The 24647-nt window shown below is 40.7% G+C and overlaps 1 protein-coding gene and 1 pseudogene across 4 annotated transcripts in view; both read right to left on the bottom strand.

Moving 5' to 3' along the window:
- Positions 1-24647, bottom strand: part of CCDC83 (coiled-coil domain containing 83) — a 63081-nt gene that overhangs the window by 15906 nt on the left and 22528 nt on the right. For 3 of the 4 annotated variants that reach the window (XM_070425802.1, XM_070425807.1, XM_070425806.1), the window contains 6 exons: positions 20918-21009; positions 18453-18521; positions 11897-12018; positions 8012-8091; positions 6489-6688; positions 2748-3866 (listed from right to left, as the gene is read on the bottom strand). In XM_070425802.1, the coding sequence (XP_070281903.1) occupies positions 3705-3866; positions 6489-6688; positions 8012-8091; positions 11897-12018; positions 18453-18521; positions 20918-21009 (725 nt within the window). In that variant the 3' untranslated portion in view covers positions 2748-3704. Of the gene's footprint in view, positions 1-2747; positions 3867-6488; positions 6689-8011; positions 8092-11896; positions 12019-18452; positions 18522-20917; positions 21010-24647 lie in introns of those variants that run through there. The other variant, XM_070425803.1, reaches the window with a different exon arrangement.
- On the bottom strand, positions 14819-18400 carry LOC139017627 (bromodomain testis-specific protein-like; annotated as a pseudogene).

Genomic DNA, 24647 nt, shown 5'->3' with positions numbered 1-24647 from the left:
AAAAAGACTGTTGCTCCCCCCACCCCCACCACCTCCACCCCCTGCGCGTGCACACACATGCACACGCACACACACACACATACACTGAATTATAGTGGCATCTTTTTCAGAAATCAATGACAAATATGTGTGGATTTTGTTTCTGGACTCTCTATTCTCTTGCTTTGGACTTTTCCTTTATCCTGGGCCAATACCACATTGTCTTAATTACTGAAATTTTGTGAAAAGTCTTACAATTTGGTAGTGTTAAGTCCTCCAATTTTGTTGGTTTCTTTAAGATTGTCTTGGCTGCCATAGGTTTTTTTGTTTTGTTTTGTTTTGTTTTTTGCCTAGGTTATAATTTTCCATAATAATGTTAGAAATAGCCTGTGAATTTCTACAAAAAAATGCTGGAAATTTGATTGGGATTGCACTGGGTTATAGATCAATTTGGAAAGGACTGACAGCTTAAATATTTTGAATCTTCTAATACATGATAATGGTATATCTCTTTATTCTACTTATTTAAGTCTTCTTTAGTTACTCTCAACAATATTTTGAAGCCTTCAGCATAGAAGACCTGCTCATGTTCCGTTTAATACATTCCTCGGTTTTGAATTTTTTTCTCCTATTTTTCAGATATGTTTTTCAAATAATGTTTCCATTTCCTCTAAATCAGCGGTTCTCAACCTGTGGGTCGAGACCCCTTTGGCAGTCGAACGACCTTTTCACAGGGGTCGCCTAAGACCATCCTGCATATCAGATATTTACATTACGATTCATAACAGTAGCAACATTACAGTTATGAAGTAGCAACGAAAATAATTTTATGGTTGGGTCACAACATGAGGAACTGTATTTAAAGGGTCAGAAGGTTGAGAACCACTGCTCTAAATTGTCAAATTTATTGATAGTTTTTTTCCCTATAAATTCTTATATTTTTAACAATGTCTATCAAAACTATAGTGATGTTTTCTTTTTCATTTTCTTTTTTTTTTATAAGTCTGACTAGGGGTTAATAATTTTAATTAACCCTTCAAGAAACCATCTTTTGGCTTTGTTGGTTTTCTCTTTCATAGATTAGCTTTCTAATCAATTGATTTTTTCATCATTATTTCCTTTATTCTACTTAGGTTTATTTTTGCTGTTTTTTTCTAGATTTTTGAGATAAAATTTTAGATTGAATTGTCAACCCTTCTTGTTAATAGACAAACTTAGTTATAAATTTTCCTTTAAGCACCACTGTAGTTGGATACCCAAGTTTTGACATGTTATATTTTTTATTATCAATTTAAAATATTATTTCTTTCCCGGCCAGTTGCTAAGTGGTTAGAGCATTGACCCATGGACCAAAAGGTCATAGGTTCATTTCCTGGTCAAGGGCACATACCTTAGTTGCAGGTTCTTCCCCTGCTCACTTGCTCCACCATTCGCAGTGGCCAATGCCCGCCATGTTCTGTGCTCTGCCTGCCATGTTCCATGTGCGCCCCTGGTGGTCAGCACATATAACAACCGGTTGTTTGGTTGTTCCACTGTTTAGTCTATTAATACACACACACACACACACACACACACACACACACACACACACAGAGTGGCCAGATTATTATGACCACCCCATCAGTACTTCGTTGGACCACATTTTGCCTTCAATACTGCGGTGATTCTTCTTGGCATTGATTTCACAAGATGTTGAAAGATGATGCGAGGAATCTGACACCATGCCTGATGAATAGCACTGTCCAGTTCTGTGAGATTTGATGGTTGTGGAACCAGCTGCCTGATGGCTCTTTTAACTTCGTCCCACAAATGCTCAATTGGATTGAGATCTGGTGATTGTGGGGGCCACCTAAGCAAGGTAAAGTCTCCCTCATGTTCTTGAAACCACTCCTGCACAATACGAGCACCGTGGCATGGCGCATTGTCTTGTTGGAAGAAGCCATCTCCATTGGGATATGCCATCAACCTGATAGGATGAAGTTAATCAGCAATGATACTTAGGTATGTTGTGTTATTCAGACGTTGTTCCACACGAATTAAAGGGCCCAAATCATGCCAGGAAAACATGGTCCAAACCATAACACTGCCCCCACCAGCTTGAAGGGTTGTACTCATGCATGTGGGGTGCATGCTTTCATGCTGTTTCCGCCAAATTCTCACTCTGCCATCTGCATGATGCAGCTGGAAACATGATTCATCGGACCACATGACTTTTTTCCAATGCTCAACTGTCCAATCCTCGTGTTCCTGTGTGAACTGGAGACGTTTTATCTTGGTAACTGCAGACAGCAAAGGTGTTCGAACAGGCCTTCAGCTTCCATATCCCATAGCATGCAGTGTATGGCTAATTTGCCTACATACGTCAGGTGGTCATAGTAATCTGGCCACTCAGTGTGTGTGTGTGTGTGTGTGTGTGTGTGTGTACGTGCATATATATACATATAACATTTATGATTTTTTTCTTTCACCCATGAGTTTTTTAGAAGTGGCATGCTTACTTTCAAATTCTTTTGTACTCTAGTCAGAGCATTGTGTTGTATGAATTTCAATTTTTTTAATATTTGTTGTGAATATGGTCTATTTTTGCAAATGCTTCATGTGCACTTGAAAAAAATCTGCAGTCTATGGTTGTTCAATTTTTTATATCCTTAGTGATTTTAAAATATGATTGACCTATCAGTTATTGATAGAGGTATGGTAAGAACTTCAAGTCTGATTGTGAATTTAACTGTCTTTTTGCTTTTTTTATTGTGCTAAAATATATATGATATAATTTATGCCATAGTGGTTTTTAGTTTGGTAAATTTTGATTTATATATTTTGAGATCATGTTTATTAGTACATATAAATTTAGGATTGTTATATCATCCTGATTTATTTATTTATTTATTATTAGAAAAATTGCTCTTCATTTTTTCTTTATTTCTCTTCACAGTTCTTACCTTCACATCTACTTTGTCTGATAGTTAATCACACCACATTCTTTTCTGTTAAGGTTTGCATGGTATATTAACTTTCAATCTATCTGTGGCCTTCTAAGTTGTTTCTTGTAAAAAGCTTTATAAGTAGATCTTGCCTTTAAATAAAATGCTGATGTCAAATTCAGGCCCAGTCATAGTTGCCTTGGTTTGTGGTACCCATAAGAGGGAGTGGTAATGGCCTTGGACAGGAACTCAAGGCCATTTAGATTTGATATAGCTAATGGAAGAGGGATTTCCCTATTGGTGGAACATTTTGATACAACAAATTACTACCCTCAAATTTATTTGTGAAATGTTTTATATTCATTATAAATAATGTAAGGTTAAAGAAGAGTAGACTTGAACTGTGGAATGGCTAGCTACCATTTAGCATCCTCAGAGAGAAAGATGTGTAGTCAGTGCTATGCAAACCTCTAAATTTTTCTTAGAGAAATTTCTACTTGAAATATTTCATTTTGGAATCATAGATCAATCAGGGAATGTTTAAGTGGTAGGGAACCTCAGAGACCATCTTGGGCTCACTGACATGCTTCTGATTACTTGAATATCAAAATATAACTAGTACTTTCATTTTTGTTACTCATGCTATGCAGGTAAATGGATAGCTGAATCTTGGAATGATCTTTAGAAATAACAACTTGTTTAAAAATGGACCAAAGTATAAATAAAGTGGGCAGCTTTTATATTTTAGTTCCCAAATAAAATTTATAAGGAAAAACTGTTTTTACTTTGCAGTGTTCAGTCTTAGAGAAAAGACTTCATCATTCTATATGTGACGTGGACTTGTGGGCCCTTGACCTCTTCAAATAATTTGTCTGTAATAGGCTTCTCTTGAAAATGAATCTGCATTTTCTTGCTCTCCACACGCATGAGTTTCACTTCCAGGGGGCCCAAGTTTACATAATCCTGTGGTGAACAGATGCAGAAAAGAATAGGAGAAGTTATTCAGCAAGTTACCAGCTTCAATAGATAAGGTTTCCTTTATCTGACTGGCTTCATTGCCTTCCCAATTGCCCAAGTGCTGTATAACATGTGAAATATGAGAGCTACTAAAAATAAAAACCACTCCACGAACGTATGTGGGGCATGGTAGGCCAGATCTCCCACAGAGCAGTCAGCAAGTCTTTCAGGGGGTTGGGTGGGGGACACCAGCTAGAGTGGGGAGATGATATATCCTCTGCAAGCTCTTTAAATGGTAAAAGAAAATGTTGGCAATGTATAGGCTATAACCACTGCAGAGTTTTCTATATTACTCAAGAACCAAGGGAAAGGTCTGCACACATCACTCTGCTTACTAATATTCTAACATTGAACAGATTCTTTATGAATTTTGCACTTTTCACAGGACCTTTGACTACTGTATAAATAAAACTTACCATATTCTGCCAAACTAACTATAGTTTATGATATCAACAAATGAAATTAAAAGTCTAATGTATATGAAATCACACAGCCACCCCCAAACTGGCTTGAAACAGCTCAGGCCCTCCATAACGTGCCTTCCTCTTGGGAGCCTTCCCAAGTCATAATGTTTTCTTTTGAATTCCTTCAACACGTCAACAAACTCCCCTGAATTCCCACCAGCTGTGTATCCAGTGCTGGGGACAAAGATGAGCTCACAGACCCGTCAGGGAGACAGACACAGGTGATACACGCCTCCTGCACAGTAATGAATGATTTTCTCATCCGTCTGCTATTAGCATGTATGGGATTTGAAGGTAGTGCCTGCCAAAATGGCCTCTTTGAGACTTCATTTCTTCCTTTTTACCCCCTGATTCCCAAGCATCTAACAAGTACCTGGAATATTGTGGGGGTCTCAATAAACATTTATTAGAATCTAGGAGTATCAAAGAATGAAAAGGGAATTAATGTTTTATTACTCAAAAATGCATGTAACTGTGTTTAGTTTTTAAGATATATAATTATAGAACTATAAGAAATGTAAGACAGGAGAAAAACAAGTTGGTAGATATCTACCACCTATTTCAGAATTCTAATACACTGTGTTAATCTGCTCAGGGTGTCATAACAAAATTCCACAGGCTAAGAGCCTTAAACAACAGAAATTCATTCTTCACAGTTCTGGAGGCTGGAATGTTCAAGATCAGGGTGCCAGCATGATGGGGTTCTGGTGAGAGCTCTCTTTCTGGCTTGCCGATGGCTCCCTTCTCGCTGCGTCCTCACAAGGCATAGCCTGTTCTTATAAGGCCACAGTCCTATCAAATTAGGGCCCCATCTTTATGAGCTTATTTAACCTTAACTATCTCCTAAAAACCCTATCTCCAAATACAGTCACATTGGGTTTCAACATCTGAATGGCTGGGGCAGGAAGACATAATTCAGTTCATAACATACAACACGTCATTTTTACCACATCAAAAACTTCCATGGTAAGAAAGAAGGCCTTTCATTCAACCAAATGGTAGCCCCAATTTTGGAATTTTGTAGACAACTGTCCATTTGAGGTCATCATACCATACCAGGTGTCATGATTCCAAGATACTCATGGCGGTGCTTGGATGCTATAGGGACTAGACCTTTAGTCTTTAAACAGGCACTTGACGGTAGCAGGACTGTGTTGTAGTTAGTTAAAACGAGTTTTGTTGACTTATTCAGTTTCTTCTTCTTATATCACTCTTTTTCCTGTAAGACTTTAAGTTCTTGAAGAACTTTTTAAGTTGTTGGTAGTACCAAGAAGGAAAATAGCAAGGGATCAATGTGGGAGTAATTGGAATGTACCAAAAAGTCTTAAAAAAAAAAAAAAAGGCGTGAATATTCCAGGTTTCATCCTGTGGTGTCTATGACAGTTTGTCCTTCCAAAGATGGCCATACTAACGTATACCCCACCCCACACGCTTTCCTGATAATGTGATGCCAACCTTCTTTTAAGATGTACAAGCGACATTTCCTCCACTTGGAACTTTATAACTGCATCGACGGATAGATTATGAGGGAGGGGGTGCTGTATGATTTCCAAGGCTAAGTCGTGCAAAATTGCAGCTTTCATCTTAGTCTCTGGGATTGCTTTGTCTTGGAAAAGCCAGACAATAAAAGTGCCTTGTAGAGAGGCCCATGTGAAGAGGAACTGAGGCCCCCAGCTTAGGTAGCATTAACCTGCCAGCCATGTGAGTGAGCCACCTGGGAAATGGGTCCTCCTGCCCCCATCAAACCTTCAGATGACTACTGCTCCAGTCAACATATGACTGCAACTGCCTGAGAATCCAACTGAGGACTATCCAGTGGAGCCCTTCCCGATTTCCTAACAGATGCCCTTAAAGAAAATAAACAGTTGTTATTATAAGCCACTAGATAACTTACACGGCATACTAGTAATGGAGGTCTATAAACAAATATAGGTAGCACATTGGGCAAGAGTAGGGATAAAAATAGTATCCAAAGAGATGTGAACGGTGGGCAAATTTTATAATAATTGCAAATAGAAATTTTCAATATCCATATTTTAGGTTAATTTTCTCCATTAATAAAACAGCATGATCCTAGTAGTCAAAATTATTTATTTAATCTTACCTTGAAATCCTTCTCATCCTCATAGAGTAAGTATTTCATGTCAGAGGTCCCAAAGTCTATGGATGAGCTCTCACTATCTGTGCTCTGCTGCTGGTCAGATCTGATATCATCCTCATGACTAATGGGTAAAGCTTCAAACGCAACTGATGAGCTCATCTTATTGCTACTTGTTTCTTCTATGGGTTCCGGTTTTGACTTTTCTGGGGTGAAGGAAAAGAAATTAATTATGTGTATACTAGAGGCCCGGTGCACAAATTTGTGCATGGGTGGGGTTCCTTGGCCTGGTGGCAATGGGGCCAATCGAGGTGTCTCTCCCAGTCCTGATTGGGGCTGATTGGGGCTGACATGCCGGGAGGGGGGGGGGGGGGCGCGTGAGGGAAGGGGTAGGGATTTCGGGAGGTAGGCTGACGGGGGGGAGGGACTGTGGGAGGTTGGCCAGCCATGGGGTGGGGCTGTGGGAGGTTCCGATTGGGGTGATTGGAGCCAGCCGGCTGGGGGAAGGGGTCGTGGGAGGTTGGCCAGCCACAGGAGGTTCGCTGTGGGAGTGCACTGACCATCAGGGGGCAGCTTTTGCATTACACGTCTGCCCCCTGGTGGTCAGTGCATGTCATAGCAACTGGTCAACTAATCGTTCTGGTTGTTCGGTCTTAACGGTCACTTAGGCTTTTCTATATATATATAGATGTTGGACAGATAAAATTAAAATACAATGCATACATTGTCACATTTTTTAATTTGAAAGACCTTTGATAATCTCTTGGAGGAGGTAAATCTGAGAATTAAAAATGTGGAATCTATGTATTGAAGTGAGAGTGAGCCTCATTTTCAGAAACTCTATCTGAGCTGTATTTCCTTCTATTGGCTAAGTTATAGTCATCAAGGGAAGCTTTGTATGTGTTGGTATTTTGGTTGGTTGGCTCAAGTGGAAACAACATCAAGGTAGAAAACACTGTCCATTTCCAACAGAATTTATTTAATTCCCTGTGAAACATGGTGACTTTGATTTGAAAGTCAGACTAGAGAAAGGAGGTGGGTTAGGACAAGTGCTCCAAGAAGAAGAGGAATATGGAGGAGCTGGCAGTATCCATTCCCTGAATAGCTCTTGGATATGAGGTGCCTGTCTATAATAGATGCTCAATAACTGTTCATTTAAAAAAAAACAAAAAAAAACAACACCACCATTACAATAAAATAATCTACAATAATAAAAGTGTAATATGCAAATTGACCGAATGGCCGAACAACGGAACAACCATCCGGACAACACGCTATGACACCCACTGGCACCAGGCCAGCCAAGGCAGGTGTGACGCAATTGGTCAGGGGCCCAGCCATTGCCCCATGATTGCCCCACAGAGGGAGGCCCAGGCTACCTGGCCAGTGGTGCTGCGGTGGGTGGGCAGGGCCTCCCCCTGTGGGACGATCAATCACTGGGCTCCCAGACTGTGAGAGGGTGCAGGCCAGACTGAGGGACCCTTCCCCCCCACCCAGAGCGCGAATTTCGTGCACCGGGCCTCTAGTACCTATATATGTTTCTGACAACTCCAAAGGCTTTTTTACAGGTGCCAGTTCATGTCCAGCAGCTTGGGTAAGATATAGTTGCCTAAAAGAACAAATAAGAAAAGCAGTCTGTCAGTCAACAAATACTGTGCTACCTGTTCACTAGTATTATGTCTCTTCTGGGTGCTAGACAGACATAGATGAAAATAAGACATAGATCCTACCCTTGAGGCGTATAAGGGTAGCAGGCAGGCTTACAGTATTTAGGGTGATGGTCTGTGTACCCTAACGGGTAATTAGCATAGTGTGGGGCAGAGAGGAGAAGCCTCGTTTAGCTCTGGGAGGTAAGGGATGGTTTCCAGGAGGATATAAAACCTGACCTGTGTCTTGAAGAACCAGGGGCTGTTTGCCAGGGAGGAGCCTGGGGTGAAGGAAGGGCATTTCATGATCAGGGACCAGCACACTTAAAGTCCCAGCAGTGAGAGTGAGCATGCCACCAGCTGGGTTGCATGTAGTGATCCAGAAATGACAGTGGCCTCAGTGGGTTTTAAAACAAAGAGAAAAAGAGAAAGAGCAAGCAGTAGGAATCCAATGACAGGCAGGTGTGGCCTTCACTGAGTGGCAGGTGTCAGCTGCCGGCCCGAGGAACTGTGCCTGAGGTCGCAGCTCTCTGCGCATGCATTGAACTCTGCTCCCCCTTCAGATTCCCACTGAACTCTCCGTCAGAAAATACACGCCCTGAAAGCTGTGCATGGCATTCCCATCAGGTTTGCCTGAAGACAGCAGAAAGTAATTGGGCCCTCGAAGATATGCGAACAACCCCTCACGCTTCGCAGCTCAGCAACCAGAGTGAATCCCCTGGTTTACCCGCTGCCAGTTATTTAAAGAACATGAGTGAAGTGTTATTAAAAATGCTTAAGGCTCCAGAAAATAACATAACTACATACACTATTTCTATCTGTGAAACCTGCTCAAGACCTAACTTAGCAAAGGTTAGCTGCGTATGGAGCTCTGGTCTGGGGGTGGACATGTCTGAGGCCACAGAATTCTCTTCTCTTCTGGTTTCACTATTTTTTTTTAGATATATTTTATTGATTTTCCACAGAGAGTAAGGAAGAGGAATAGAGAGTTGGAAACATCGATGAGAGAGAAACATCGATCAGCTGCCTCCCGCACACCCCCTACTGGGGGTGTGCCGGCAACCAAGGCACATGCCCTTGGCCAGAATCAAACCCGGGACTCCTGAGTCCGCAGGCCGATGCTCCATCCACTGAGCCAAACCGGTCAGGGCTGGTTTCACTATTTTGAATAATTAACATCTTACTAAATGCCACAACCTTCGTAAATCTGGTTCCTCTCTTAGTCATTAGTTTGTTGTCACTTTTGCATGGCCACAGAAAGTATCTTACATAATGTTATTACGTGAGGCCGGTGTCAGATTTGTAGGCCTTAGTCCACTTAGCCTCAACCCTGTGGCACTTGAGCTCCTGGGCAGTCACCTCTGGCTGACATTCACCTCATCTGATGTCGCAAACAAATACTATAACCTTCTCTGTGAGTTGTGAAGGGAAACGTAGCAACTCTATTAGCTAGAATACCGCATTCTTCTTCCAGATGAGAAAACAACTTTTTATATGTCCACTGAGGACAGTTAATGCCTGTTTCTCGCACCCTACTAGTGTCATACAGGACTGAATCCTCAACAAAAGAGGTGAAAATGGCAGTTACTATAAAATATACAATAGGTAATATATTTCTTTGACTTGAAATTAGGTACAAAAACAGCTCCTGAATATATTTAAAGTTTTCCTCTGGATAAGAAGTCTAACAGATAGTTGTGGGTTTATACATTCCTTTGTGTCTTTAGAGAGATTTTCCTAAAATGTCCTAAAAAGTTGCCTCAAGTGCCTTAGCTGGTTTGGCTCAGTGGATAGAGCGTTGGCCTGTGGACTGAAGGGTTCCAGGTTTGATTCCAGTCAAGGACAGGCCTGGTTTGTAGGCTCAATCCCCAGTAGGGAGTGTGCAGGAGGAAGCTGATCGATGAGTCTCTCTCATCATTGATGTTTCTATCTCCCTCTCCCTTCCTCTCTGACATCAATTAAAAAATATATTTTTAAAAGTTGCCTCAAGGAGTTTTCAATCTAGTGAGGAAGCGGACATTAAATAAGTAATCACCAGTGTGATAAATGCTGGCTACACAGGGAAGGTGTTGGGTGCACCTGACCCAGTTCTGGGAGATCTCTCCCCTCTGTCTCTTGTTCCTTGGGTAGATTTTGATTTAATCTCTCCCAACTCTGAAGCACGACTCATCTCACCTACCAAAGAAAGCTAACCCACAGAGCACTGATGAACAATGTGGACTTTACTGAAGATTTTTGTGGGGAGGACAGAGGATAGGGTAACATTGCAAACAACTTAGTGAAGATCCCCATTGAATTTTTCTCATCTCCTTTCCTGTCCTTGCCGAGTTTTCTCTGGCCAAATGAAAGAATTCCCCTTTGTTATAATTAGCACTTCACATTCTTATCAGCACCGAATCAGACTGAGCTGATGGGAGCAGGAAGTAGGGTTGGCAGTCTACAGAGTAGCTCTTTTCTAAGGTTTGGCTGGTTCAAAAAAGAGGACAGTGGACAGCAGGGAGAGCAGTGGTTAGTAGCCACAACACCAGCAAGTTTAGACAAGATTAGAGGTGGGGCAGAAACATTCCAGACTGAGGGGACAGTGGGGCCCCCATCTCTTAGGGGCCCTCAAGGAGTCCACCAATCAGCCAATTCATTCAGCTTGACTGCCTACATCATCTACAATGGTCTTTACGTCTCCAGGGAAGCACACACACATTGTGGGAGGGAGAAAGGTGGTCTCTTTCTCTATCCTGCCCTATGCGCCTTCCCCCCATGAAGTCATTGCACTATCTCCCAATGTCTCCAATCTTGCATCCTGACACCTGTCACTTAACCCACCAAGCACAAACCCACAACTTATCTGCATTCACCGTTCTTGGAGCACATTAAGAGGTTTGTAGACAACGAATACTTTATTAGGACTCAAATAGTATTTTTCCTTGCCACACAAGCAACAGGAACTGCTTGAGTGGAAATGTTTCCCTGGCCCGATCACCATGTTGAACGTCTTTGCTTTCATTCCCAGACTCAGACATGTCTCTCCCATCTTGCACATGTAGACCCTACATTTGTGTGATTTATTTCCCCTCTCTCCCTAAATGTGCTATCATTTAGATTATTTCTTGTTTCTGACTACTTGTCCGAATTATAAATGCCTCTTTTAATTCCATCATATTCCAGGGCCCTGGTTCTCCATCAAGATTGGTCTATAAAGACTCCTTTGTCAGGTAAGAAAAAGATAAGCTAAGATGCAGAGCCATGGGCACAGGTGGTTTCTCTTATGTAGGAATTGACGTGACTTTGAATGCCAGGCTATTTTTTCTGTCTTGAAAGCGGTTGAGTCTTTCCTTAACTATCAAAGGAAACAATTCCATATTCCCCAAGGTAGCCAGAAGCCCAGGACACTTACAGGAAGATGCCACAAAACGGATCACTCTCTCCTTTGTGCTAACTCCGTACCTCATGCACCTTCTGCTGCACTGCTTGGCCTTGATTTTCCTGCCCATACTCCCTGCCGACCTGGAGGCTGCTGAAGGTCAGCAGTTCCGACACTCATGTGAAGTGTTGGCTGCTATAACTGAAGGGTATTGCTAGGAAAATCAAGTCAAGGTTTGCACTGTACAAATGGTCAACTCTTATGATCCTATGCCTTCACCATAGCCATTTTGTGACTTCCTTCTTTTGCAACTGTTGCAGTCTGGCTGGAGCACTAAAGAATTAAATCATCATTAGAAAGACTTGATACAGATACAGATGTTTAAAAAATACTGTCTAGATACATTTCACCTGGGTATTTTGAGATCCACAAGTCTACAGTTGAATAGTTGATCAATGAGCTCCAAATTTTCTTCTTCCAGTTCTTGTATAGCTTTTTCCAATACATCAACTTCCTTCCTATGGATTGCAATCTGTTCTCAGAAGAAGAGAGAATGGATGGTACTTATTTAGTTCTATTTAGTCTTCGATGAGAAATTCAACTCCTAAAAGTGCTTTTGCCCGAGAGGAAGAGCTATATATGGTTAATTACAAACAACACAGAAAACTAAACAATACTGGAAAAAATAGTAAATTATAACACTTTTAAAAAGAGAGGCATAGAGCCCTTTCTATCAGCTTCTATAGTACTTTCTTTTCCTTTAGTGATGGGGTTGTTCTGAGAAATATCAAGTAGATGAAATATTGTGCATTCATTCAAATGTATTGTATGCCTACTATGTATCAGAAACTATAGTACACTTTGGGAAAAAGGATCTCAGCCTAGTGGGAAAGATGGTGATAAAAACAGAAAGTGTGTTAAAACCATAGGAAGCTGCCCAGGTGCTGAGGGAGGAGACGGAGGCTCAGCCCATGTCTGCCAGGTGTCGGGGTCAGGGTGGGGATGGTAAGATGGAATTAATAGAAGAGATGACATCTAGTCTGGACCTTGAAGGCCATGTAGGGATTCCCTAGGCAGAGAACAGGGTGTACATTCTTGGAAGAAGGAACCACGCGTGTAAAGGCACAGTTATTTTGGTGTGACAGATACAGAGTGGGAGTTGGGAGAAGTAGGAGAGGAACTGGACAATGAAGGAAGAGGCACATAATACTAAGAGTCTGGCTTTTGTGTTGCAGGTCATGGGAGCTCTTTGATAAACGTAGCAGGTTTAAATAACAGTAAGGAGTATGACTAACTCAAATATGAACAAAATTCGCTGGTTACCTTGATCCATTTTTATGTGTATTTTGATAACTTCTGTCTAAAGAAGACTTAATAGTGGGAAGAATATATAGAAAAATATCTCTAGATAGAATCTTCAACTTACCTCTCTCTCCCCCAAAACTGAAAAAAGTAATGTGTCTTGAGGAAATAGGAGACAAGAAAAGCAAAGGGGTTTAGATTCAGTATCTCTTGTTAGAAGTGTAACTGAGATGGTTACTGGGAAAGAAATGACTAACATTTTATGTTTGTAATTGAGATTTAATTATTGCCTTTTAGAATCTGGAGGTATTCAGTGTATTGCCACATGTATACCTCTATCACATAGGTAATTTATTAAATGCTTGGATTCTTACTGTGGCTGGATGCAGAAGGATACAAAAGTGAATTAGGCATGGCTCCTTCTCTCAAGAGACTACAATCCAGGAGACAAATATGCAAATAAGGATAATATAAAACAATACCAGCGTCTTAGTAGAGGCTCAACTATTGCTGGGGCTTGGAGTTAGAAAGTAGAGAATGTATTATCCACCTGCCTTCAACAATTTAGCAAAACCATTAAGTCCATAATACTAAATTACAAAGCTCGGGGTTAATGCTTAGAGAGAACCAGCTTGATTACAAACGTGAATGCCTTCAAGAAAAGTTTATAATTTTTAAAAGTCAAAGGATGAGAAAAAAAATTATGGAGTTATAAACAGAAGGAATTAATAGAACATTTGGAAATGTTTGACCTAAGGGCTTGGCATGCTTGGGAGGCAGCACACTCAGTTCTTGGTCTCTTTCCAAAGCTGGGAATGAGGGCCCTTTTGGGGAGTGGAGTCCAGCCTTTCAAACTAAGGATATCCTGTGACATCACCGACCCCTTTAGAGTACTTTGTAAGTTGTTATCTCCTTCCCGGCCTTTTGAAATGTTCGGGAAATGAAAACGAGTTCCTTTTACAGCAAGTAAATACCTTTAGATTTCTGGACGAAGAAAGTGAAGGGAGGGAGAAGACCATCGGTCCTCCCCGACCCTGCTCTTCCCCAAACACCCAACAAATGTACCGAGGAAGCTGGGAAGGATAATTTAGCTACAACTCAATAGTTAATAACTTAGTCAGGGACCTAGGATCCTAAATAAAATACATGCTCTTGAAATGTTCCCCTGCAAAATCCGAGTTCGCTTTACACTTCTAGCCCTTGGCACTCTGATTGCTAACGGGATTGGATCCTTTTGTCTAGTTTTCCTGGATTTCCATTTAACTTAGTCTAAGTTATTTAGAAATTTCATTTTTCTTCATTTTCCTAATAAGCAGGCTAACTAAAACCAGGTAATGAAAGCCATGCAACAGGATGTCTCATATCCTTCCCAGAGATCTAAGTTTTTGGTTATTGCTGAGAGAAAGTTAAATGGAGAAATATTTTTAGGAGGTCCATTTGTTAAAGATCCCTGTTACTCATTCAAAACCTTCCTCAAAGAAATTAATTCCTCTAATAAAGTAATTAGAACACATACATTGTTCTATATCCAGGCAGTTTTCAATTCTTGTAATAGTACTTATAACCAGAAATGGTTTTAATTAATTTTGTGAGTAAATTTAATAATGCTAAAATGAATATTTATTGAAATAAAGATAAATTAAATCTATTAAATTTCCTTAAAATGATTTGTCCTTTATTACTAAGCTCTTTTTGCTCATGATTCAATTAAACTTGGCATTTTTCCTGTCTTTTATTTCCACTGAATTATGAGAAGTAAAAAATATAACAAAATGAAATGTCGTTTATGGCTTTGGTAGAAAGGATCAAGGCACCAAAACAGCCCAAATATAAATTTTCATAATCATTTTCTCTAAACCTAATATCTAGGACATCTCATAAAATATAAGATTTGCACTATTAAATTATTATCATTGGGATCATCCTGTTTATTTAATAAATAAATCCCTCCCTAATATTTTTTAACTATTGAGCTCACCTTAAGTTTTTTACATTAATACTTTTAAAAAGATGAAAATTGTTTAATCATTTCAGAGCATCAAAATACAACATAAGCTTGGTATTTTGGAGTCAGAAAGCAATAACTCAACAGGTTCATCTGAGATCCTTGCAAAACGCATTTCAAAAACATCCTGGAGCATTCTTGCCATTGTCATGGCAGCAAATGCATGTGGATCTTTACATTCTTCGTTGTCCACTTTTCTCTTGGTAGTTCCAAGATCCTTTGGGTTTTTTACATCATAATAGTTACTGAGTTCCAATGCATTAATCTCAATAGGATTATGAAAGGGCCATGCATGTGAAAAGTGTTTCTTTGCAAGCATTTCTTTAAGAATCTCACTACAGTGCTTTAATCACCCTGTTCCTTGAACAGTCTTCACAACTTCATATTGTTGCTGAGAATCTGACAAAACATTCTTCAGCACAGTTTCTCTTATAGGTGGTTTTGCAGATTTTTACCCCCATAAGTGCTTGGGAACATTCACCTCTTTAACTACTGAAGTTCTGGAGTTTTATCTCTTTCCTCTTCACAATCCTTGTAACCTGAGCCACTGTTTGTGAGGTAGAGTTGGTGGGTCACCTTGTGCTCTATTTGAAGGAGAAGTAGATGTTTCAGGAACTACAAAGTGACTCGCTTGCTGCTTAACTACTTTTTCTGATGCTTTAGGGAACTTTTTCTTTAACAGGAGAATCTGCTAACATTCTGTTGAGTGGTTTTCTTTATTGTTTCCTTACCACCCACCTCTTGTTCTTCATGTGGTATCTGAAATAATTTCTGCCTAAACCCCTTCCCTAGTGCTTGTGCTATAATAGCAATGTCATCTCCAAACTTGTGGTATAAACAACAATTTAAAAACATTGCGTTGAAGTCTTCTATACATTCTGAAGCCTGCACATAGTAACGCTCCAAGTGTTTCTTAAGTGTGCTTAAACCCATTGGGTTCTTTATGATGGTATAATAATCAGGCAAATTTAGTTCCATGGCATCCACAGGCTGCTAAAAAGACGAAGAAAAACTATGCTTCCATAAAGCCTCTGAAATAACCTTCTGTAGATGCTGCAGTTGACTTGTCAATTCCCGTTTCTTGTGGTATTTATAGACTCTGGTGGTGCAGGGTCAACAGTAGCTGTTTCTACTTGGCAGAGACAGTCCTAACTGCTTCAGATCCTGTTATTCTAATGTGTCTACAAGTGCATGCATGTCCTCTTCTTATACAAATACTAACCGTTGTTTCATTATGTACGCCGCAGTTGTGGATAATTGCAGTTGCTGCCATCTTTCACAGTCTTTCTTCCCGCCTTTCTAAGTCACACATGGCGGTCCCAGCAGGAAAAGCCTGTGAGCTCCTCTTGGGAAAGGGGGCTGATCTGATCGTCCCCTTCAGCTGCACAGGATGACGTGGTGCAGGGCCGAGGGTCTTCCATCCCCGCCCGCTCTTGCCCTAACGGTGGCTCAACTTAATACCTAGTTTTAAAAACTGGGGATTCATCTTGATCAGTTTTTGGAAACAGTGTGGACCATGATTTTATCAAGGCAATTTAAAAAGAACTGTCAACATCACAAAAAGCATGTTGATTTTTTAAATCCCTTGCTTTCTAGACTCACTCACTCTATTTGGTCACATGGGAAGCTAGGAAAAGGGAAGAGAAGGTGACAGTGACATTTTCATCTCAGGTGTCTGAGCAGATGGTGCAAAAGGAAATGCAAGAAGAGAAAATTTAAGGGGACATTTAATGAGTTCTGCTTTGGCTACGTGGAGTTTGAAGTGCCTTTGGGACATCCAAGTGGGACTATTTGGCAGGCAAATTAAAATATAGGTCCAGAGCTAAGGACACACACAAGCTAGTGCTGAAGATGTACCTTTGAGAATCACATACAAATAACTTGCTAACAAGAGCCGTGTGTAGTTGAAGAGAGTTCTCTCAAACAATAGTGAGTTCTCGTTCACAGATGGCAGCTAAGCATAGGTTTGGTGGCTACTTGTCAGGGCATAAAGGGAATTTCAAAGTACGGTAGTGAGTTTGGCACAACCTCTGTAGCATCTTATAACATCTAGACCAAAGATGATGTGCTTGTTTCATCCAACCACATGCTCTCACATATTCACTCAAAATTTAAGCCGTATATTTGATTCATTCCTCCAATAAATATATCTATACCCAGGGACATCCTTTCATTCAATAACTACTTAATGAGAATATTTTATTAGGTTTCAGGGATATATAGTGGGAAAGTCATAGCCTGCTCTGTGAAGAGACAGATGCATAAACAGACAATTTCAACATATTTCATAAAAGCAAGAGTTACAGTGAAACAAGAGCGCACTGGGGGAAAAGCACTTAAGACTTCCTGGGGGAGTTACCAAATGATTCACACAGCAACGGACAATCAAGTGGCTAAAGGAAGAGTCGGAGTTTTCCAGGCAAATGAGGGCAAGGAGTAAGGGCAGAGGGACCAGTATGTGCAGGGCAGGGAAAACGGAAGTACCCCCAATAGGGTTCTAGATAAAGAAGGTCTAGAGGTCCTCACATGGTCACATCCAGCAAGAGCCGTGTTAGAGCCTTGGTACAGGGAGACAGACGGACAGCTGGGCCGCTGGTTCCCACGGGCTCTTTAGGAGGAGGGCCAGGCTGGGATGGGATGGAGAGACTGCAGTGGGCAGGGACATCTTGACCATTGGCAAATGGCTGTAACTGTGGCTTTGGTGTTGGCTGCAACCGAATGTCCAAAAGGCCAGAGCAGTCGTTTTAGAAGTCAGCAGTGTGGGAAGCAGACTAAAACACTCCCCACACAGCAGAAAGGCAGAGGGAGCAAGGATCCCAAGGAGACCCCATAGATCCGAGCCCTTTTTACTAACACTCCCCATAAGAGGCCATGTAAGCCCCACCTCCCTATACATCAAGGGTCCATCTTAGAGAAGAGCAGGGGGAGGAAAGAAAATAAAAAAGACTGAACATCTATTGGAAGGAGACCATGCTATCCCCCAAAGGCAATTTACAACAGCAGACAGTGAGGTTGGAATGATCCTTTGGCCTTGCCCTCATCCCCCAGAACAGCGGTTCTCAACCTGTGGGTCGCGACCCCTCTGGGGGTCCAACGACCCTTTCACAGGGGTCGCCTAAGACCATTGGAAAACACATATACAATTACATATTGGTTTTGTGATTAATCACTATGCTTTAATTATGTTCCATTTGTAACAATGAAAATACATCCTGCATATCAGATATTTACATTACGATTCATAACAGTAGCAAAATTACAGTTATGAAGTATCAATGAAAATAATTTTATGGTTGGGGGTCACCACAACATGAGGAACTGTATTAAAGGGTCATGGCATTAGGAAGGTTGAGAACCACTGCCCCAGAAGGAAGTGGGATCCTGAGGAAGACCAGATCAGTGTGAAGGCATAAAGAAGCTTGTACATTTGGGTATATTTTGTGAATTGTGATGCCAAAAGTGACTTCTGGTTATTATTGAAATTATTTATGGCATGTGTTGAGTAACAGCTTGTAATAAGATTAAGACTCCATTTGAATTTTATTTTACCTCCGTCAGTGACAGTTCTGTGCTTTTCCCAGGACTTTAGCTCATAAATAAAAGTCATTTCCAGTTCAAAGAACTGAGAAAAGGACATTGGTTTTAACAATTCCACTCACCTCTTTTTTTAGCCAGTCGTTCTCCCAGATCTCCCGGTAGCTGCCCTTGTCGATGAAACGCACGGCATTCTGAAAGACAATTTCTCTCTAAGGACGAGTCACCGTGGTGGTTCACAAGTTTAGCACTGATGATGCAACTCAACTTACCTGGTTGTTCCTTTTAAATTCTGCTTTGCAAATACTTTGGAAACACACCTAGGAACTTTTCGTTCCGCGGTTCTGGCTTTACTATCCTACTGCATTGTTTTTACTGGTTTACGCTGCCTAAGACAGGCAACTGAGAGAACTGGACAATGGCTGTCTATTCAATTTAGTCTCTGCTGTGACCCAGTCTGACTGCCATGGTGAAATCAAATCACTAATGTCCTGCTTCACAATTAAGACGGCTAAGCTGTAGTGACCAAACATTCTTCAAGTTGATGGTCAAACACATGACCCAACGAATAATTACATTACTAACTTTCTAATCAAAGATTTCTGCGTGTCAGTAATAACAATAGTACATATTTACAAACCTAACATATCTATCCCTAAAGTACTTTTATATGGATACCCATGTTACCAATTTAATATTCAGCCACTGAAGGGCACAACCGAAAGAAGAGAAATTAGGAAAAATCTTCAAGTTCATAAACATGGACAGAAATAAGTTTAAAATATGTTAAGGGTAAATTTATCCCTTAGAGTTGGAAGATTTGCAATAATTTTTTTTTCTTTAAACCAGGCTAATTAAACTAAGAGTGGACCTACTAGTACATTTCTTAGGAACCAGGAACTTTTATACTCCTGCTACAACCGCTACTTCTCAAGTTTCCTCAAACACAGAATTTCATCTGGACAAAAGCAGGGAGTAGCTCATAACTGAAGTTATTTGGCTAACGGCTTAATTCACTAACAATGGAGCAGTGGTTTTCAACTTTGACCACACATTAGAATCTCCCGAACACTTTGGAAAATCCAGGAGCCCTGGCAACACCCCAGGCCAATTACATGAGCATCTCTAAGTGGGACTCAGGCACCACGTGGATTAAACAAATTCCTCAGGTGATTTCAATATGCAGCTAAGGATGTGCCACAATGGATTATAGGAAATTAAACTATGTGCTAAAATAGCCAGGGTGAATGAGGCAAACTCATTCGCGTGTGAGGGTGTTGGGTTATGCAGAGAGAAGAAGATGTGTGTGATTATTAAGAGCAATGATCTGAAGGAGAGAGGAATCTTGAATTGAATCTCGAGTCTGCCACATGCTCTGGGCGAGTCATAAAATTTATATGTGCCTTGGGCTTCTCATTAGCAGGTTCCTACTTTTTAGAATTGTTGAGAGACTTAGATGTAAAATGTGAGGAATGGTAAATCAGTCCTCATTATATACTGAGCATGTCTACTTAAAGCATATCTGATCTACATATACCTTTTTAGTCATCTTAACTATGATCAAATCACTAAATTGTTGATTTCTCCATTTTGTCATATTCAGTCAAAGTGGCCAAACTGTATGGGCAGACAAACCATTGGTCAGTTTCATAATCTTCTATTTGTGTAAACCAGTAAAAATCACACAATAGGATAACAATAGTAAAAGAACAATTGAACCAACAGGGAAGCAGCAAACAGTTGCAACTGAAACTCAGTGAAGAACTTTAGAAAAGACCAGGCATTTATGATTCTGAAGAAGGAATATTCCAGATGAAGAGACAATTCCAGTGGGGACCTCAATGATTTAGGAGAAGTTCTGGGGACAGGGGAAGGACAGTGAGGGGAAAAAAAGAGAGATTTTTGCAAAACAAAGAAATTCAAAAACATATAAGATTAGAAATTATATTTCAAATATTTTTTATATCCCAAATCTTTAAAGTTCCAGGAATATAAAGTATGCTCTGTTAGGTTTGGATATGTCAGAAAGTACTTTTTAGATAAACTATATTTCATTCTATAATTCATCCACAACTTTATTTAATAACTTACTGTAGCCATTATTATTATAATACTTTAAAAATAAATGAATAATAATTTACTGAGCTCTTGATCCTTATAAGGTACTATACTATTTAAATCATCTTATTCAATTCTTATTCTTTAAAGGTAAATATTATTATTGTCCCCTTTTTATAGATTTGAAAACTGAAGCCCAGAAAAGTCAAGTAACAAATTCAGTTTATACACCAACTAAGTGATAGAACTGTAATTTAAATTCAAACTGCCTAACTTAAGGCCTCAAGTTCTTAACTATTATAATACTAGAGGCCCGGTGCACAAATTCATGCATGGGTGGGGTTCGGCAGGGCTGGCGGTGGGGAGGGGCCGAGGGCGGTTGGCTAGCTGGCCCTGCCCTCTGGTTGAACTCCGGGTCAAATTCCTGGTGGAGGGGACAATTTTCATATTAGCCTTTTATTATATAGGATACTACAAGGAAAAATAAGGGGGAAAGTTGTGTGTTTCTTAAAATAAGAAAATTGAAGTATACCTCTGTGGCCCATTCCTTCTTTTGGTCCAGTTGCAACAAAGTGTCTCTGATTATTCTTTTTCTAGCATCTTCTAGAGTGATTTTATACTGTTCTTTAAAAAGAAAATTAGAAGGCTTAACAAGGCTGATTCTAGATAAAGCCATGATGTTAGTAAATTTTATCTTCCATGATCTTCACCTCTCTGTTTTACACCTTTTACTCCCTGAGTTTTCAGGGTACATAGTTAATGAAGCATCTAGAACCTTCAGTTAGCAGAAATGCTCCAATAATTTACTAGCACCTTAATATGAGTTAGTTTAAGATGACATCTCTCCTAAGAACATTTGATTTTCAAAGGATTGTCTCTCCAAAGGGAGAGCTTCCAATATTTGAGTCCTTGTGTGTCCATCTACCCTTCATATCACACAACTTCATGTCACACAACTTCCTGTCACACAACTTCTGATTCCACAACAGAAATATAAGGGAGATTTGATTACCCACTTGCGTAGCATCCTGTACCTCTGACTTCACCTAACTACATTTCCAGTGTTCTTGGCATGCGTTTCCTGGGACAGGTAGGACAAAATGAGAAGAGGAGCGAGAATGGTAGAAGAGCTGTGAAAGTCAGTAGACCTGGCTCTGAGTTAGGCTCAGAGGAAGAGAGAGGACAGAGAAGAAGTGCAGATTCTCTACCCTCTCTGGACTTTTTTAGGTCATAAATGTCAGAAGTGAGAGAGCAAAGGATCATAAAATTGGAGGCCTTGAGAGCTGCTTAGAGGTCATATAACCAGCACCCCTTTTCAAGGGAAGTGAGGCGCAGTGACATGGGGCTGCTTTACAGGTTGGAGAGAAGCAAAGCAGGATAAATCAGTCCAGTTTGTTCACTGTTCATACAATAAATCATCAAGTTTTTTTTGATGTCTGTGACACTATTTAAGGCACTGATAGTATTGCCAAATAAGGGACAAAACCCCTGCCTTTAAGACATGTAAGTTCTAGTGGGGAAGCCAGACCAGAAATATGTAAACAAGCAAATAAACATTTCGGGTGGAGATGTGTGTGATGAAGAAAAACTACAAGTCTCTATTTTAGATACGGTGCTCAGAGAATACTTTTTTTAGGAGGTCACATTTGAGCAAAGATTGAATAAAGTGAGGGCGTCACCCGTGTGCAACAGGAGGGAACTGGACCACTCCCAACCAGAGAACAATCAGGTTAGTTTTGTTTTATGATAACATCTACGTTATATTTACAAGGCCTGAAGGATCATTATTGGGAAGTCGGAAAGTATTTTCTCATACAAATGATATTGACAATTAAGGTTGCTGGATTTCTGGGCTGGTCCACAGAGACCCGTTTAGTTACAGGATTCCGTCACTAAACAGTAGCATTGTCCCCATAGGGGTGTGGAACCTCACTGCCCTTTGGGACATTGTTTCAAAGGGACAGTGTTCCCCACAGACCAAGTCAGCCAAGAACTCTCAGGGGTCTGCCTTGCATGGGGGAGTCTGCAGGTCTGCTCTTTTTGTTTGTTTTTGTTGTTATTTTAGCATTATTTTTTTTATTATTGCTTAAAATATTACAAAGAATATTACATTTGTCTCCTTTTTTTTCCCTCTTGACCTTCCCCCAGCCTCCCCTACCCCCCAGTGTCTTGTGTCTATTGGTTATGCTTATATGCATGCATACAAGTCCTTTGATTGATCTCTTACCCCCCTTCCCACAACCCTCCCTAGCCTTCCTGCTGTAGTTTGACAGTCTGTTTAATGCTGCTCTGCCTCTGTATCTATTTTTGTTCATCAGTTTATAATGTTTTTTATTATCCATAAATGAGTGAGATCATGTAGTATTTTTCTTTCACTGACTGGCTTATTTCACTTAGCATAATGCTCTCTAGTTCCATCCATGCTGTTGCAAATGGTAAGCCACTATGGACGACAGTATGGAGTTTCCTCAAAAAGTTAAAAATGGAACTCCCATTTGACCCATTGATCCCACTGCTAGGAATATATCCCAAGAAACCAGAAAAAACAATCAGAAAGGATATATGCATCCCTATGTTCATAGCAGCACAATTTACCGTAGCTAAGATTTGGAAACAGCCTAAGTGCCCATCAGCAGATGAGTGGATTAGAAAACTGTGGTACATCTACACGATGGAATACTATGCTGCTGTAAAAAAGAAGGAATTCTTACCATTTGCAACAGCATGGATGGAACTGCAGGTCTGCTCTTTCAGTAGTGTGGAGAGGGAGTCGCGGGGCTGGGCGGGACTTAGTTCCATTTGGACTTAGTACTGGAAGAACTGCGTCTCCTAACAGAGGAAAACACTGAAGGCAGAGTGTAAACACTTCTCTTCCTCATCTTTCTATTACTGCAATCCCTGGGACTCAGCAGATATTAAAAATATTTTGAAGAAAATTAAATTGGGCAAACTGCCCGTGTTTGGCAGGTAGGGATCTGAGGCTGCAGCGCAGGAGAGCAGCCCCAAATCATGGCAATGGTCAGTGGCAGCTTTGGAGAGAGGGGAGGGGCCGTCAGCAGAGAGGAGGGGAGAGCTCCCCAAGTTGTGGAGTGGCCAGAAAGGGGGCCCACAATGGTCAGGGTTTGCCTCTAATGGAGTTGGAACAAGAGTGTCTGATGAGACAGCGGTTTATAAACAAGAGGGTTGGTAAGATTTTGGGGACTAGTCTAATTTGACATCTGGAGGGTGAGAAATGGAAGTTTTCATTCTTCCAGCCTACAGGTGCTCATCGCTAAAATCTGTATTTTTCTTACTCATTTGAAGTAATTGCTTGAGTATATTAATCTTTCCAACCTCATTTCTGATGGAATCTCTTTATCAATTCAGGACGTAGTCCATTAGACTAATTCTGGGTATTTTTGAAACGTCTACCCAACAAAACACTAAGACCAGTCTAAACATTGCCATGTATCAGGAGGCTAGCCGTAATAATTTTACAGACTTAGCATTTAAAAGAAACCATAGAGCCCTGGCTGGTTTGGCTCAGTCACAGGTTCGATTCTGGTCAAGGGCACATGCCCAAGTTGCGGGCTCGATCCCCAGTGTGGGGCGTGCAGGAGGCAACCAATCAATGATTCTCTCTCATCATTGATGTTTCTATCTCTCTCTCCCTCTCCCTTCCTCTCTGAAATAAATTAAAAAATAAAATAAATAAAAGAAACCATACAACCAGGAGCTTGATAACATGAAATATTCTTTGCTGTAAATAATAAAAAAGAGATGACTGAATACTCTCTGACTAAAGTTGTAGCTCTCTCTGTTGCCATATTTGTACTGAAAAAGCAGTAATAACATCCAAACTGTTTCAAATTCCGTATAAAATTGTGTGGGCTGTTTTTCTTCTTAAAAGCAGAATTAACCCTGCAGAAGGGAGGATGTGAAACCTCATCGTTACCCTTTGCGATTCAGATGATCAGATAACAACTCTTAACCGCTCATGTGTGAATACAGCCAAAGGAGCTGGGCGTGTGTGAAAGTCTCCTCATAAAAGTGTGAGACGTCGCCAGTGGGAGCGTGGGAGACTGTAACCTTGTGCCTTCGGGCTGCTGGCTGCTCAGGTGCCCAGTGTAATGTGGTCACTTCTCACAAGCTGACTGCCTGGCCGAGGCGTGCTTTGCATTTCCTCCTTTCTCTGTTGTGTCTAGCTCAGCTTCGGCTGACTCCTCCACAACTTTTTGGGAGTTGGCTGTCTACTCTTCACATACTTCTGGTGTCATACCGCT

The sequence above is a fragment of the Myotis yumanensis genome, unplaced genomic scaffold, assembly GCF_028538775.1.
Source record: "Myotis yumanensis isolate MYYU_CA2020_CCGP unplaced genomic scaffold, mMyoYum1.0.hap1 SCAF_10, whole genome shotgun sequence".
In the NCBI taxonomy this organism is placed as follows: domain Eukaryota; kingdom Metazoa; phylum Chordata; class Mammalia; order Chiroptera; family Vespertilionidae; genus Myotis; species Myotis yumanensis.
Note: the sequence above shows the minus strand (reverse complement) of the source record. Positions and strands in the feature narration are given on the sequence as shown.